Source organism: Fonsecaea pedrosoi (assembly GCF_000835455.1).
Source record: "Fonsecaea pedrosoi CBS 271.37 unplaced genomic scaffold supercont1.1, whole genome shotgun sequence".
Lineage (NCBI taxonomy): Eukaryota > Fungi > Ascomycota > Eurotiomycetes > Chaetothyriales > Herpotrichiellaceae > Fonsecaea > Fonsecaea pedrosoi.
Genome location: NW_013550615.1, coordinates 726,064 through 741,057, shown reverse-complemented (window position 1 = coordinate 741,057; position 14,994 = coordinate 726,064). Strand labels below are relative to the sequence as shown.

General features: G+C 51.9%; 4 protein-coding genes across 4 annotated transcripts; 1 reads left to right on the top strand and 3 right to left on the bottom strand.

Annotated features, from left to right (window-relative positions):
* Positions 1-884: 884 nt before the first annotated feature.
* On the bottom strand, positions 885-2,391 carry Z517_00256 (uncharacterized protein; the record flags this gene model as incomplete). The annotated part of the gene is made up of 2 exons (XM_013433222.1): positions 885-2,228; positions 2,290-2,391. 2 exons carry the CDS (start codon positions 2,389-2,391, stop codon positions 885-887), a joined length of 1,446 nt encoding a protein of 481 aa, XP_013288676.1.
* Positions 2,392-2,969: 578 nt separating this feature from the next.
* Z517_00255 (dimethyl sulfone monooxygenase SfnG) lies at positions 2,970-4,300 on the bottom strand (the record flags this gene model as incomplete). The annotated part of the gene is made up of 3 exons (XM_013433221.1): positions 2,970-3,499; positions 3,566-4,179; positions 4,230-4,300. 3 exons carry the CDS (start codon positions 4,298-4,300, stop codon positions 2,970-2,972), a joined length of 1,215 nt encoding a protein of 404 aa, XP_013288675.1.
* A 1,308-nt stretch (positions 4,301-5,608) lies between these two features.
* Z517_00254 (uncharacterized protein) lies at positions 5,609-6,889 on the top strand (the record flags this gene model as incomplete). The annotated part of the gene is made up of 1 exon (XM_013433220.1): positions 5,609-6,889. The coding sequence occupies one exon, from the start codon at positions 5,609-5,611 to the stop codon at positions 6,887-6,889; it is 1,281 nt and encodes a 426-aa protein (XP_013288674.1).
* A 973-nt stretch (positions 6,890-7,862) lies between these two features.
* Z517_00253 (uncharacterized protein) lies at positions 7,863-10,267 on the bottom strand (the record flags this gene model as incomplete). The annotated part of the gene is made up of 3 exons (XM_013433219.1): positions 7,863-7,910; positions 7,961-9,283; positions 9,335-10,267. The coding sequence occupies 3 exons, from the start codon at positions 10,265-10,267 to the stop codon at positions 7,863-7,865; spliced, it is 2,304 nt and encodes a 767-aa protein (XP_013288673.1).
* Between the last annotated feature and the right edge of the window lie 4,727 nt (positions 10,268-14,994).

The following is a 14,994-nucleotide window of genomic DNA, read 5'->3' as shown; positions in this document are numbered from 1 at the left end:
GTCGAAGTGGCTTTGCCAGCCATAACGCTGGTGTGCTCCTGCCAACGATGAACTCGTTGACTGACAAAATGTGCTTCAGCTTGAGAGTATGGTCGCTGAACAGGCTCTGCTCTATCTCTGGGATATCCAGAGTTGATTGATCCAGCAAGTCGACAAGTCGACCTTTTCTTACGCCTTTTGTCTCCCAATATTCTGGAATCACCGGAGTCATGCAGACTACCCAACTAACAACGAACAACCCGACCGGGCATCCCACCCCTCCTTCTCTACATTTCCCTATTCCAATCTCTATCTCCCTCTCCATCGCTCATATATCGTCTGTCTACAGGTGCCCTCTTTAGAGGAAGATGTTGAGAAAAGCAATGAACCGGATAGGGAAGGTATGTAGAAGAGAGAATCTCCCCCTCTCCCTCCGACCTCAGTCGATCTGGAGGAGCCACCCATCTGCAGCGCCGCCGCCTGTGTTGATCTATTTTGTTGCTCTCGAATGGATCCACTATTACACACGGTGTCGCTCACAGGTCGCCGTTCCATGTATGAGCCCACTGCACAAACAAGCACAAGTATATGGGACACGCTGGCTCCCTGCGTTGTCGGGGTACGAAGAGCCGTGGAATCAGAAGCCGAAGAAGCACTAGAAGAATGAATATCGAGTTACATGTATAAGATGGAAAATGGACGACTTATTCCTCGAGGTCAATCGTGGCCGTGGACGCACTACTGCGTACAAGACACAACTTGCACCAGGGACAACTAGTATGCTCTGTAACAAGCATATTACTCTACTACATATAAAGTATGTAATTGCGATATGTTCCCTACATAAATCCTACACGCTGTAGCTCGCAACGTAAGCACCTCACCTCACCTCACCTCACTCCTGATCATGAGTAACTCGGCTTCGTCCCCAGCGGCACAGGTGGAGGGGCAACGCCCATGGAAGCTACGCTCCCATGCATGTTTGCTGGCTTCTTCGGTGGCGGAGGCGGTGGGGGCTTGCGCGATAACGACGCCGCCATCTCTGGACTTTGACTCTGCGGAGATGTTTGCATGGGAGCAGTGCCCCCTGCGTTGGCACCGTTGAGGGACTGGGCGTCTTCCGGGGTTGGCGATGGCGAACTGTGCTTCTCAAGGAACGAGTTGAGGCGCCCTGTCACGTTATACTTCTTGTTCCACTCGCTGGCTTTGGCGCCTGCGGCGTTGATGCTATCTGAATGACGTTCCCGGAATGAATTGGCCGTGCGGACAGCCGATCCAGCGTCAGCAGCAGAAACGGATGCAGGGTCCTTATAGGCACTTTGGGCTGTACGCATTGCCGCTTGCTTCTCCGCCCAAGTCGTCCCTTGGGCCTGGCTTTGCGCTGGCGGTTGCGGTTGCGCCGCGTAGGGTTGCTGAACGGGTGCAACGGTGTTGACCGGTGGCGGAGACTGCGTGGGTGTGACGAAAGGAGGTGTAGAGTTTTGTTGTTGGGCGGCGCCGGAGTTCGAATTCATGCGGGCAAAGCGGGCTTGAAGCTCTGATAGTTGGTTTACAGGTGCTTGAGAGGCTGCAGGTGGGCTCTTCACAGCACCTGTTTGGCTTTGTTCATTTTGCCAGGGATTTGTACTTCGATCGGACCCAATACCCAGAGCAGGCACTGAAACACCTGCATTCCCCAGCCTGTTGATAGCAGCTTGATTGATGCCGTACGTCGTGCTTGGTTGTGGGTTAGGTGAGGCCGCAGGCACCGCATCGTAGGCTGGGGGAGCGACGGGCGGAGACGGAGAATTGACGATGGGGGGAGGAGTAGCTGTACTCCCTGTATGCTGTCGAGAGGGCAGTCTTGGAGGTAGACCCGGCTTCGGTTTGGATGGTCCTGTTTCCACATCTTCCGCAGACCGAAGCAAGTCGCGGTGGACGGGAGGAGGGGGCAGGTGGTCTGTCTTGAGCCCAGTCCTATCGGCACGATACGGTAATGGCGGACCTGAAGGCCTTCTCTCTTCCTCCTCCTCTTGCTCGGGAGTTTGAACTGCTCGGCTTGCGCTAGAAATCTGCTCTTGAGTCAAGGGAGCACCCCATCCTTCCCTCTGCGGTGTAATCTCGTTGGGCAGAGCAGCGCCGCCGTGATAGTTGACATTCTTGGGCGGCGGGCCAAAGGAGGCCGGATCTTTGAGGGTCGCAAGGGGCCGCGACACATGCTCGCCCTCGTCTTTCTTGTTGGGATCTCTGGTTTTCCCCATCCAGCCAGCCTGTTCCATTGTTCAGCGCCTTCCGCCACGACAGCATAGATTGCAGGAATCAATTACTGACCACTTGGTTGATGCCCTTGAAATCACCTCTCCATGATTCTTTCCCTCCATCTCGACCCTTGGGATGCCATCCATCCTTCATAACGGACCTGAAGCCACTCATCTTGGCCAGGTACCGAGGGAGAGCTCGTGTGCTTGATCAGCAGGAACAGGAAGGAAATGGCGACAAGACTAGCTCCGCCGAGAGGAGTGTCTCGTAATCGGTCGAAGGACTCGCAGACAGACCGCGTGGATGGTATGAGGTCGGTTCTTAGGGCCCTAGATCATGGGAAGATGCCGTATCTGGTGGTGGTAGCAGGTGAAGAGGGAGCCATAAGTGGACTCGGGTCGCTGACGTCGCAGGCTCGCAGCCCACTCCCTCTCCCACTCATGCGCCCGCCAGGTCTGGGTGCCAAGCCCGGCGGCTTATCCCATTCGAGAAGCGTGACGCGGCCGCCCTATCCCGCCTCAGCCTTGCGCCTGTTCAATGCACAAGGCTGTCACTGATGCAGTCTCTACGACCCAAGAGCAGGTTACAGTGCACAAGTGTGTAGTTGAGAAAACTGCGATCGGAGATATATCTTCGGGTCACGCGCAGTGTGTGCATCGTTATTTGAGGAGCGGACTGGATGGTTCTCAGAAGAAGACTTTCCACCCCTACCAGCCAACAGAGACTGGAGGGGAGTGTCTCTGACGACACTGTTATACGCTCTTTGCCTCTTCAGGCTTCCTGGGCTTGTACACATCGCCAGTTAGCTCGATCTCATACTCCGCGTCCTTGCCTCTGCCCTTTGCCTCCAGCTTCCGCACCAAAGGGATGACCTCCTTTCCAAACTGCTCAACCTCATCGTCGTAGTGGAGAAAGGCAGTCAGCAAGATACTAACACCCAGGCTCTTCAGAAGCAATATGCGGTCGGCGATCTGCTGGGGCGTCCCGATGAGCTTCGTTTTGAATCCATCATTGTATTGCACAAGATCCTCGAACTTGCTGTTCGCCCACATGCCAGTCCTGTCGGCGGTTGATGCACCGGCATTCTTCACTTGATCGCCGAATGCCTCAACAGCTTCTTTGTCCGCCTTACCTTGAATCTCCTGTAGGACACGGATTGCCTCTTCCTCGGTCTCCCGCGCAATGACGAACCCGTTGACTGCGAATTTGACTTGATCTTCTCGGCCTTCACGACGAGCACGCTCCTTGACATCAGCGATCTGCGTCTGGAATCCCTCGAGGGCTACAATGTTGTCCCCGTCAGGGTAAGTGGTCTTCATAACAACTGTCAAGTGGGGCTATATCTTACTGTTTCCATTCATGAAATAGTACGAGGACACTGTGGCGGCGTTCTCCCTCGCGTCAATCGAGTTTCCACCTTGAAAGATTTCTGGGTGATCCCTGCCTTCCCACTTTAGAGGTTTGGGCTGGAGCGTATAGTCGTGAAACTGGTAGAAGTCGCCTCGGAAAGTGAACTTGTCTTCTGTCCAGATACCCTTGAGACAGGTGATGAACTCTCTCGATCGTCGATAACGTTCAGCATGATCGAGCCACCACTGGCCAATGCTGGTGAATTCGGCCTTGAACCAGCCCGAAACGACATTGACTGCCACCCGGCCGTTGGAATAGTGGTCGATACTTGCGATCTGCTTGGCTGCAACAGCGGGGTTCCAGGGGCCGGGCAGGAGTGCGGCAATGAGATTGAGCTTTTTAGTTTGGTGGAGCAGAGCTTGAGAGAAGGAGACAGGCTCATGCTGATTCTCCGCTCCGTAGCCAGACATAAACCGGATTTGTGAGAGAGCATACTCGAAGCCGACGCTCTCTGCTGTTTGAGCGTACTTGACATTCGACTCGAGGTCCCATTTGGTCCGCTGCGGGATTTTGGAAATGACAAGCCCGCCCGACACGTTGGGAACCCAATAGCTGACAGAAAAGTTAGTGCTAGATCAACGAAAAGAGTGTGCAGACCATACGCAAATTTGATCCGATCTGAGGCCGAGTTAATATCAGCCTGGTCGGTAGGAACGACAACGTTGGCAGCCATCGGCTCAGCCTTGCAAATTAGATATCGGGCGAAAAGTATTCACAAGTACCACCACGTCCCGCAAGGCTTTGATGTCTTTTCGACGGCACGAATTGCTGCTCTCGACTTTTCCAATGAAGATTATTTTGACATTTCATTCCCCTTCTTTCAGATGTCTATTCGCTTGTCTGAAAAATGTCTCGAGCGGAGAATCTGACTTGAGGGACAATGAACTGACGGACAAATGGAGCTTAGTTGTAACACTCAATTTTCCAAGCAGAGAACTGTGTCATTGTGTCCATAACTTGTGCATGTTGCGCCAATCGAAGACTCGCGCAGCGGAGCAAGAGTCGTGCAGCCGAGAATCACGAGAGCGCTGCTCCTATCGACCCCGCAGACAGACAGACAGAGACCCAGCGCGAGAGGGCAGGCAGTATTTGTTAGAGGTCATGATGGCATACGGCATCAAGATTGCGTCGTCAAAGTGACCTGCCATTGGTGTTCGAATCAAAGTCGAAATGCAGCTACCAAGCAGTCCGCGATGTTGTAGGTCAAAGGTGCGATGCTCGTCATCGTGAGGTTGGGTGTTGATTGGCTATAAGCCAGCAACAGAGCTTCTTGGAATGGCACTAAAATGCCTTGCGAGGAGTCCAGACAATTGTCGTATTGTTGCTATACAGGAGAATTTTAGGAGAGGAGCAGATGCATCTCTAACCATCGCAACACACTCGCTATTCTCTAGTGTCTGGAATTCCTCGAGCAGCTAGAATTTTCTCTCATCGGGATTAGTCCGGAATCACTTCAATGCTGCGTTTGTCGCCTCAACCTGGTGGAAGATGGGGCAATACTGCAACAAACCAGAGCCACCACGATGCCTGGGAGGGAATATCCACCTCAATCCAATCTTTTGACATATTGATCAAGTCTCTCCAAGCACAGGCGGGAATTGGCAGGCTTTGAAAATCGCTCGCTGTACGTTCGAGATTAGGATTCGCTCCGGACACAATTCCGCATCGTAGGTTCGTATTCGAAAACTGTGTTGGAATTCGTGCTCGACTGGGTCGAGCACGTCAGTCGAAGAGATAAACGACAAGAAATGGCAGACAGAACGCCCAGACTATTCGATGTTTTCCCTTTACCAGAGGGCAGATACTCGACATGTGGTCTGATTAATCTGCCCTCGCGCTTTTCGTATAAAAAGCAATACTTCGAGCGCTGTTAGCGACGGTCGACGCAACTCTTGACTTGTCAGGTTACAAAGTTGGTTGTTCTTTTTTTTTTTCGAAGGAGCTTTTGGACCCCTTACCCAGACCTGTCTTGTCAGTGACCATGGGGTCGGTGGAAACTCCCAAGACGGCCGCTCGCGTCGACCAGCAGGTCGATTTTTCCAAAGCAGGGCTGCCTACTACTTCAGAGGAGTGGATTGTGCGCGCAAGAGATGTTGCTCAGATTCTCGCCGTGGACGCCCCCCAGCGAGATATCGAGAACAAGTCACCATCCGACGAGATTCAGCTTCTCAAAGCTTCCGGGTTAACGAAACTCCTGGCACCCAAGGCATACGGCGGCGCTGGTCAGGATTGGTCCATCGCGTACAAGGCTATCCGCGAAGTGGCAAAGGGCGACGGCTCCATTGGCATGCTTCTAGGCTATCATCTCCTGTGGTCCACGACTGTCAACGTCGTTGGCACTGACGAGCAGAGACAGCGCGTGCAGAAATTGATCCTAGATAATAACTGGTTCATTGGCGGCGCCGTGAACCCACGCAATGCTGATCTCAAAATCACCCTTGATGGCGAGGAACTCGTGTTCAATGGTTCCAAGTTCTTCAATACTGGAGGCGTCGTGTCCGATGCCACGATTCTCGAGGGCGTGTTAGATGGTACCGAGGACCATATTTTCACCATTGTACCCACAAAACAGCCCGGAATTCAGTTTGGCCATGACTGGGACAACATTGGCATGCGATTGACCGAGTCCGGGAGCGTCAAGATCGAGAACGTCCGCGTCCCTTGGACCGACGCGTTTGGGTGGGATAGCAAGACCAAGAAACCAGTTGACGCCGTGTTGAAGGTTCCTTTCGCCTCCCTCTTGTTACCGACCATCCAGCTGGTCTTCTCCAACTTTTACGTGGGCATCGCACTGGGTGCGCTTGACGAGGCCAAAAAATGGACCACGTCCAAAACCCGCGCGTGGCCCTATGGGGGGGATAACAAAGAAAAGGCAACTGACGAGCACTACATCCTGGCGCGTTACGGGAACTTCCACGCGCATCTGAGGGCAGCTGAAGCACTGGCAGATCGTGCTGGTGAGGAATTGCGGGACGTATACCGGGACCATAGTGAGAAGAGAGACGTGAGCGCTCGGCGGCGGGGCGAGGTTGCGGAATGGGTAGCGAGCATCAAAATCGTGGCCACAGATGTCAGCCTGCAGGTGACTAGTGGAATCTTTGAGGTCACTGGTGCCAGCTCTACGGCCAGAAAAGTTGGGTTGGATCGCTTTTGGAGAGATGTGAGAACGCACACTCTGCACGATCCAGTGGCGTATAAGGAGCGGGAGCTGGGGGCCTTTTATCTGCTGGATGAGGTTCCTCAGCCGACCTGGTATACTTGAGATACTGGCCAGGAAAGGACTGATTTGGGCCACAGTGTCGCCCCTCACAGACCTCAAGTAGCTAGACTGATTCAAATACCTTGCATCTTTGCTTGCACCAAGAACCTCGGCTTTCAAGGCTCATGGTGTCGAGATGTCTGTGTTGCCATCAATGGACAAGGGCTGTAATCCACGTGACCTTCATGGCACGTGGTAAAATGTACAAATTGGCCATCCCAAATATAACCTAGTGGGTGCGGCTCACCTTCCCCTTCAGTGCTCTGAATCAAGATCAGCCTTGCCAAGTTAGCCTTGTGAGAAGTATGGATGTGCAAAGGTGAGAGGAAGTGCTTTCAGAAGATGATAGAACCAATTAGTTTCCTCCGCGAGAGAAAGAGCTGCATGCTCTCTTCTCCCTCTGACAATAGACCAAATGGGCACGAGAGAAACCCAGCGGCCCCCTGGTCTCCTACTTGTACTAGGCTAAATATCATCCAAGCCGGTTCCAATAGAAACCAATCTGGGATGCACGTCACTCCAGTGACAAAGTTGAGTCAGGTGCCCAAACCAAGTTGTCCTCGATTAAGAAAAAGGATTGGCTGAAAGGTCCAATGCTGAAATCTCCTTCCCCCAGAGTGGAACCCAAGATCAACATGTATTCTCTCTTTATGCCGCCTTAATAACCATCCTTGCATGGTTGTCGCCCTGCGCCAGACACCTTACTTTGAACCTAATTTCATGATCGAGGTGAAATGCAACGAGAAAGAGCTTTTTTAAATGTACACAGGGCCTGAGTCGAAAAGAGGCCCCCGACGAACAGTTTCGTGCTGTTAACAAGCAACAGAAACAATGCTTTGCTGCAAATGTACTGCAAGGGTCGTAGGAATCGTTAGTGTTCTTGGTGACTTGTCTCAGTGATCACTTTTTGCTCAAGTGTCAACTCGGTGAACAGTGTGATATGTCTAAGATCGCCCGTTGGTGTGACTCGTGCGCACTAAAAGAAATGCGTGTAGACTTTGGATGACTCGTGAACCTCCATTTCCTGTAACACGTTAGCAGTGTTTCAATCTCAGAGCAAGGCATGTGGCGCACCATCTTGAAGGTATTGAGCTCCTCTTTGATTTGCTGTGCTAGCATCGGAGTCAATCGATTGCAAGTTGCTATCTCACCCCGTCGATCGTATTCTCCACTAGGCCAGGTATCATAAAACTGAATTCGTGGGCTGAATGAAATGTTGCGAATTAGACCCTGCGGGGTCACTGGTGTATTCTTCGAGTCTAAGCTGCCAAGTCTAGTCATGGAAGTAAAATAGTCGTCATGGTCGCTGCTTTCGATGGTGATGGAGTCGGTTCGACGATGACCGGATCGTGGTGGTTCATCGGCAGGTGTGCTAGGAGCACTGGATTTAGGTGAGTCGTTCATATGAGGAATTTGCGGCAAGTTAAAATCGGGAGCCTTCAAGTCCTGTGGCTTGACCTTCGGGGATGGTTGATTTGAATCCGTCCGCTTGAGGATGCCTTTCTTTACAGCGGCTAGGACCTCAGCACGCTCTTTCTCTCCACCAACAATGCTTCGCCGTGATCGTGTATCACTGGATACGGTACCACTATCAAAGGAAAGTTTGGTATCGATGGAATTGCGCTCCAGTTTGGGGAAGCCAGTACCTCCTCTAGCCTGCTCGTGAGGATTCGCGTTGACGTTGACATTCTCTCTCTCTGCTTCGACTGTGACCATTGACACTTGGGCTATCGTCGCTGTATTGACTGGCGCATCGGCTGCAGGTACACCCACAACAGATTTTGGCCGGAACAAGCCCACGAGAGATCGAGTGCCCTTCTTGACTCCCCTCCCCATTTTACGGAGCATAACCGAAGCCGAAGAAGCAGTCGAAGAGATGGACAAATTGTCAGTCGAACCAGTAAAGAAGTTGCCCTGACCAGAATAAATGCTTTCACCCAGTCCAGCGGCTTCTTGCTTTTCAGCAATACGCGCTTGTTCAGGCTCCAGCTCATCCTGGTATCTCGAATTTCTCTTGGATTGTGTCTGATTGTTCGCAACACTCCTCTCAAGATTGTGCTGTGCAGTTGCCTTTCTAAGTTCTGCCGCGCTACCAAACGAAAATGCCCTCCGCAATTTCGACTTGGGCTTCTTCATTTCCTTATTGTTCACTGCAGCGAGTTGTTCGACAGCCAGACTATGTGAAGCGTACGCTGGTGGAGCAATTGAGGTTGCAACCGCTGAACGTCCTTCGTCGGCGTTGTCAGGGAGAATGTTTACAGGTCGGGATAATGGAGATGGCTGGCGAATGCTCGAATCTCCAAGACGAGGCGGTCCAGCAGGTCTCGATTCTTGCCTAGAGGAAGAGGAGGAAACGGGGCCAGGAGGGGTGGCCACGGATGGCTGTTCTGCTCGAGACTGTATGAATGTAAGTAAGGATTTCTCACAGCAGAAAAGAAGAAAACTTACGGAACCGGGTCGGGAGGAACGAGCAGACACCGAGGATGTCACGCTGTCAGAACTCGAGGTGTGTCTGTGATGACTGGGTCGCTGAGGCGAGAGTAAAGCACCTCCTTGACCAGAGGACGAATCGAGGAACGCCTTTGGGTGAGGAGAGACGGTTTCTTGGTTATCAGAAGCATGGTTCAGACCTGCCGTCTCGATGCTGCCGAAACTACGTCTCCGATACCTTGCAGCCAGCTCTGCGGGCTGGGGCCGAACCAATTGGAGATCATCAGCACTGGAGCTCTTAGGCTGAAGGCTAGTGCCTTGCTGTGAGCTTCGGTAAGACTGCTGGGAATGCAGAGACGGTGTACTATTGGACTGAGTAGGATGATTGTAAAGAGAGCCGACTGCCGCCATTCCAGAGCCCGATGGCAGAGTAGAGCCTGCAGGAATACGGTTTGATCCGTTCTCTGGGTCACTTCGTCGCACATTTCTTCGATAACGATCTGGCGAAGGTTTCGGCGCAGTTGTCGATGGAGGACCCATGAAAGAGCCAGAGGGTATAGGGGGTAGTCCCAGCGACAGAGGACGATTTCCAGCATCGACATGTGTAGGACTATTCGGAGAGGAAGGTTGCGAGGAAGGTGACGGAATTGGCTGAGGGGCTTTTGGGGAAGAAATCGAGCGCCCGGTATTTAGAGCGAATGGGCGAGCATTGGGATTGGCGTTGAGATTGCTGGTGGCCAATTGCGGTGTGGACGTGAAGGCGTAAGGGGCAATGGGACCACTAGCTGGCATGCCTCTATACCCAGTGGCAGGCATGTTATATCGGCTCGGTTGGTGGCTTCTGGTCTGTCCTTGCGAAGCCTGAGAAGGATACCCCCCAGAAGACGAGGGGCGACCTAGCATTGTAACCGTCGTTGTTTGGGGAGGAAGTGTTTGGACCAAAGCAGCCATCTTCTGTTTTGGCTGTGTTCAAGCACAAGTTGCCTGGTATGAGCCAGGTCGTGGTAGTGCAATCTTGTTTCAATTTTGGGGGCCGGTTAAAGGAGAGTCTTTCCTCGAGGAATTCAACTGCGGATAGCCAAAGTCAGTATTTCCTGAGAGCCAATTTTCAGGTTGGCCCGAACTCGACAAACCGCGTAACTTAGAAGCACGCACATTGGGGTATGGTTATTCTCTTCTCTCTTAAAATATGGCACCACGTCTCGACATGCCAGGGTCAGAGCGTGGATCTGTTCAAGCCCCCTGATAGATGGGGGTTTTGCTGCCGGGTTTCCAAGGAGGCCCTAGACTGAGCAGGAATTGAACGAAGGTAGATTATGTACGTGACGGTAAGAGTCGAACGTCGAACAAGAAAAAACGAAGGGCCTGAAGAAAGTCGTCTTCACAGGAGACAGAAAGCTTCGCAGGGGAAACCTGGTAGCTCAAGAAACGAAGGTAGACAGCTGCGGCGCGAGGACAAGAGCGTTAAGCGAAGGCGGCCGTGGATGGGATGAAATGCAAAGAGGAGGAGAAGAGGAAAGAGCAAGTGATAACAACGACGACAATAACGAAGAGATTGTGTCGATTGGATGGATATAGAAGAGGGGGGATGGATGATGGCGGGAAGTGGTGTTGGTGATGAATTGGAAGTGGACGATAAAAGAGGGAAGGAGAGGTTCAACCGCAGTTTGGCACAAAATGGCCCAAGCACCATTCAGGAGACAGGCCCAAAAGGCGGGAGTTTCTTTTTAGGCGGGTTGGCTAGTTGGCTAGTTCCCGATCGTGTCCAGCGCACTACCACGACCACTACTCGTAAAAGGGAGTACCAAGGGGAGTGGGATACGCGTCCTGATGCTTGATGCTTGATGCGTGATGCCCCAGGTGGTTGATGCTCGAGGCCTGTGGGTGCCCTGGGTACAGTTAAGGTTAGTGACGTGCTAGGCATCTACCTAGTAGCATCAGGGCTCCCACTGCGCCTGGCAGCCATACCTACCTACGCGTGGGTAGTACATAACTGTCATGAATCTGGCCCACCCCATAGCCCGGCGTGTTCCCTGGAATGCACCCTCCCTATATCTCGCGTCTGACCCTACCTGTATTATGCATAATAATAATACAGAAATTACTCCTTTTTCTGTACCATTGGCACCTCACCACTACCCCTTTCAGACCGCGTCCAATGACTCTGAGCATTTCGTCCTCTCATGTGTTTCAGATTAGGGTTCGCTCCAGAGAGAGACATCAGAGCACGCTCAACGCGCGCTCGTAAACAACTCAATGCTGACACCCATCACAGGACTCTTGCCTCCGTCCATTTGCTCTGGCTGGCGGTCATGAACCGCGTCCAACAAGCCACGGACTCTCATCGACTGACCACCCTGGTTGTACCTACGGAGCACTGGCCTGTTATTAAATATATCGTGGTCCTTAGCTACTGCACTGTCCTTAGCGATCACGCGGAGATGCCTGGACCCACGACTTGTATTTCTTTGTGAGCATGACGCAGACACACAGACCGCACAAATTCCAATCTCTCTCTCCACAAGTTCCGATATGGACAAACGCCGGAAGACGGAGAGTCAAAGTGGTAAGACTGACTCTCGAATCGATCCGACAATTCCAGTGGGAAGGAGAGCCTTGAATATCAACTTTTCCCTAACGAGGTGATTTATGGTTCGATCAACATTTGCAGTCCTCTATTAATTTTCCCTAGAACTTTCAGCATCGAACGTCCTCGACACAGGGACACCTCGGTCAAGTAGTAGTTGGTGCTGCCACGGAGTAGGAGGACCTGTTCTCCGTAGCGAGTACCTTGCGCGCGCATATGGGGAAGTTCCTGGGCACACACCCATAGGTTGAGGAACCGAACAACCGAAACAAGTTCGATGCTGATCACCTTTAGAGGCGCCCACCAGGCTCTCTCGGGTTAAGTAGAGCCCCGCAGCTATCACACCTACAGATCGCTCCCGCCCTTCGCTGCCTCATCGTCCAGATTGCTCGTTGAAAAGAGATGGGATGGACATTCAGGATCACTAGGGCAGGGAAGAAGAAATCACACTTGTGCCAAACAGGCATGCAGTTGCAACAACGTGCAGGGACCCGTCGAACACATTCCTGACATGTATAGGGTCATACGAGGCCAGAACACCGAAAACCTTGTACGATGATGCCCATCACTGTTTTTCCCTTGGGCTTGGCCCTGCCCCTTGTACGGAGTAACGTCGCCTCACACGGCCCCAGAGAATGGATCCCAACGCACATGAAATCCAAGCAGCAAGCCCGTGCCCACTTCAAACTAGATCCATTCTGATGTTGCGTCACTTGGGCTAGCCTTGGAATCGTCGCTGGTTGGTTCTCTGGAGGCTTTTTCTTGCCGAAGTCCTGCCTACCTGCAGCCATTGGTAAGGGAAGATTCACTCGAGGTAGGGATCTTGACACCAACGCATCCACACGCTGTCACCTCATAGGTATCAATACAACGAATACTCGTAAAACATGGGTCGTCGTCCGGGTCCATTTTACAGCATGGTGGTCTTTTCAGCTGAACAGCAAAGATAAAACAGACGGAGCAAGGACCCTGATAATCTATCTGGCCAGTCGCCACTCTTTATCTCATAGTCTAGATCGATTACACTAAGACACATGCACATGGAAGCCGCCTACATATTTCCCTCTCACATGCAATAAATCGGCACCGAGCCATGATGCATGCATTCGTCCTCCGGAGAGGCCTGCAGAATGCATGTTTCAAGTCCACGCCACGAGCAAATCAGCTCTTCCGACGAGCAAGCAGAAGTCCTCCTGCGCCGTGACCACCACCGTGCTTTTGACATGCCAGGTCTCCGCATGACTCAAACTTTGATTTTTAACGGCTTACCCAACAACCATGTGTCTATTCTGCCGATAATGTGGTCTCCTTGGTCTTTTTCTTGCTTGTCCAACTCGAACAGATGGCCTCCTCACATTTGAGCATTTACTCGATGTGTCTCACGTGAGAACCATGCAAAAGGAGAGCCTGGTATGATGCCCTTGAGCCGGAGCAATTATTATGTTGTTCAGGACCCTTGTGTCTTCTTTCATGCAACAATCAGGCACAAATGGCTCCTGGCCAACCGATTTGTCCGCACGAATCTTTTCTAACGATTCTCTCCTCCGCGGGCGGAAATTTTTTCGAGGGCGAAGCCGGTGCTTGTCTTGATCCAGCAACTCAACAAATTATTTGAGTTCTGCCACTGGCTCCAGATCTTTCCGCAGTCCGTGAACTTGCGGGGAACCGCTGTCAACATTGCAGCTGCAGCGGCACAAAGACACCACTCTCGCTCCAGAAGATTTAACTATCCAGAGCAATGAATTGTGGAACAATGAAATCGCCGTTATCGTCCCTTTTCTACTGACAACCTTTCTCATCCTCGTCTGTTTTGCCTCAATGTGCTCAGAGTTCTTGGGAGATGCCCCGTACTGTACAAAGAACCCCTGCGAACCACTGCGGGGCACTGCCTGGGGTTCCCTGAAAGCTCTGTGGCTCCATGGAGTTGTGTATGCCGGATCACATGCATTTCCGATGTTGATTGCCACCGAGAAGACGTGATCGGCCGACTTTACACCAAGGTGACAGGACAGGCACAGGCACCATTTTGTATGGGCAATCCCGACAACCGATTGTGTGAGATAACAGACGTGAGAAATCAGTTCTTCTGCTTGTTGCTGCTGCTGATGGGGGCGGCATCATGCACGATACCACTTTGCGGTCTTTTCGATTAATTGCATTAAATTAATCTCGAAGATTCCGACCCAGCTCTGGCAAAGAGTGCGTCTGTTCAAGCCCTTCGAATTATGACAACAAGAATAAGGTTCCAATTTAGGTACGGAGTAGACGATCTGCTTCCACGCGAACACGTTACCTAGCCAGTGGTGTCATCTGACCCAATATTGAGCTGCCGCTTTCAGCTCAGCCAGAGATCAAGTTTTTCTTGGGTGAAACAACGTGGAAGATCTCTCGCCTAAGCGTCAATGATTGAAGCTGGCAATTACACACGAAAGGTTTGCAACAAGCGATATTCAGGGCAAGGAAGGTAAGATCTGACTCACAAGGATCTGCTGGTAGGATTATCCCAGGACTACGAGCCTGACAAGGACAAGGATCATGCAATTTGACTTGAGTCCGCCCCTCTACTCCATGGTTTATAGAGCATTATCGATCAGAGATCAACGGTTTCAGATCAAGTCAGCTTGCGACCTGACCACGTTTCGATATGTTATTATCAAGTTTTTCCTCCCAAACCTACCAGTTCCCCAGGTAACCCAAGCTACATCATTGTGATTTGCACCAAGAGTCATATGAACATCCAGATTGCTAGGCTTGTTCTGCTGTGCGATAGGATGGAAGTTGATCTTCTTTTGTAACGTGTTCACCTCTGAGCGAATACCTACCTGCAAGTCCACCCACGACCTTTGCAATATCCCATGCCAAACACATACGTCTCTTGCGTATCAGAATTGACTAAGCGGGTGTCAGAGTCGTCCCCTCGAGCAGAAGTTTCTGAGATTGACAGACCGCCTGTTGGGAGATTCGGACTCATCGAATGTGTTGTACAGACCTGGTTCTGAACCCGACTGAGCCGCATATCCTACTGCGGTGCTGCGCTCACGGCGTTACGGCAGGCTCGCTATGAGATGGTCACACTGCGCAGCCGTTTCCG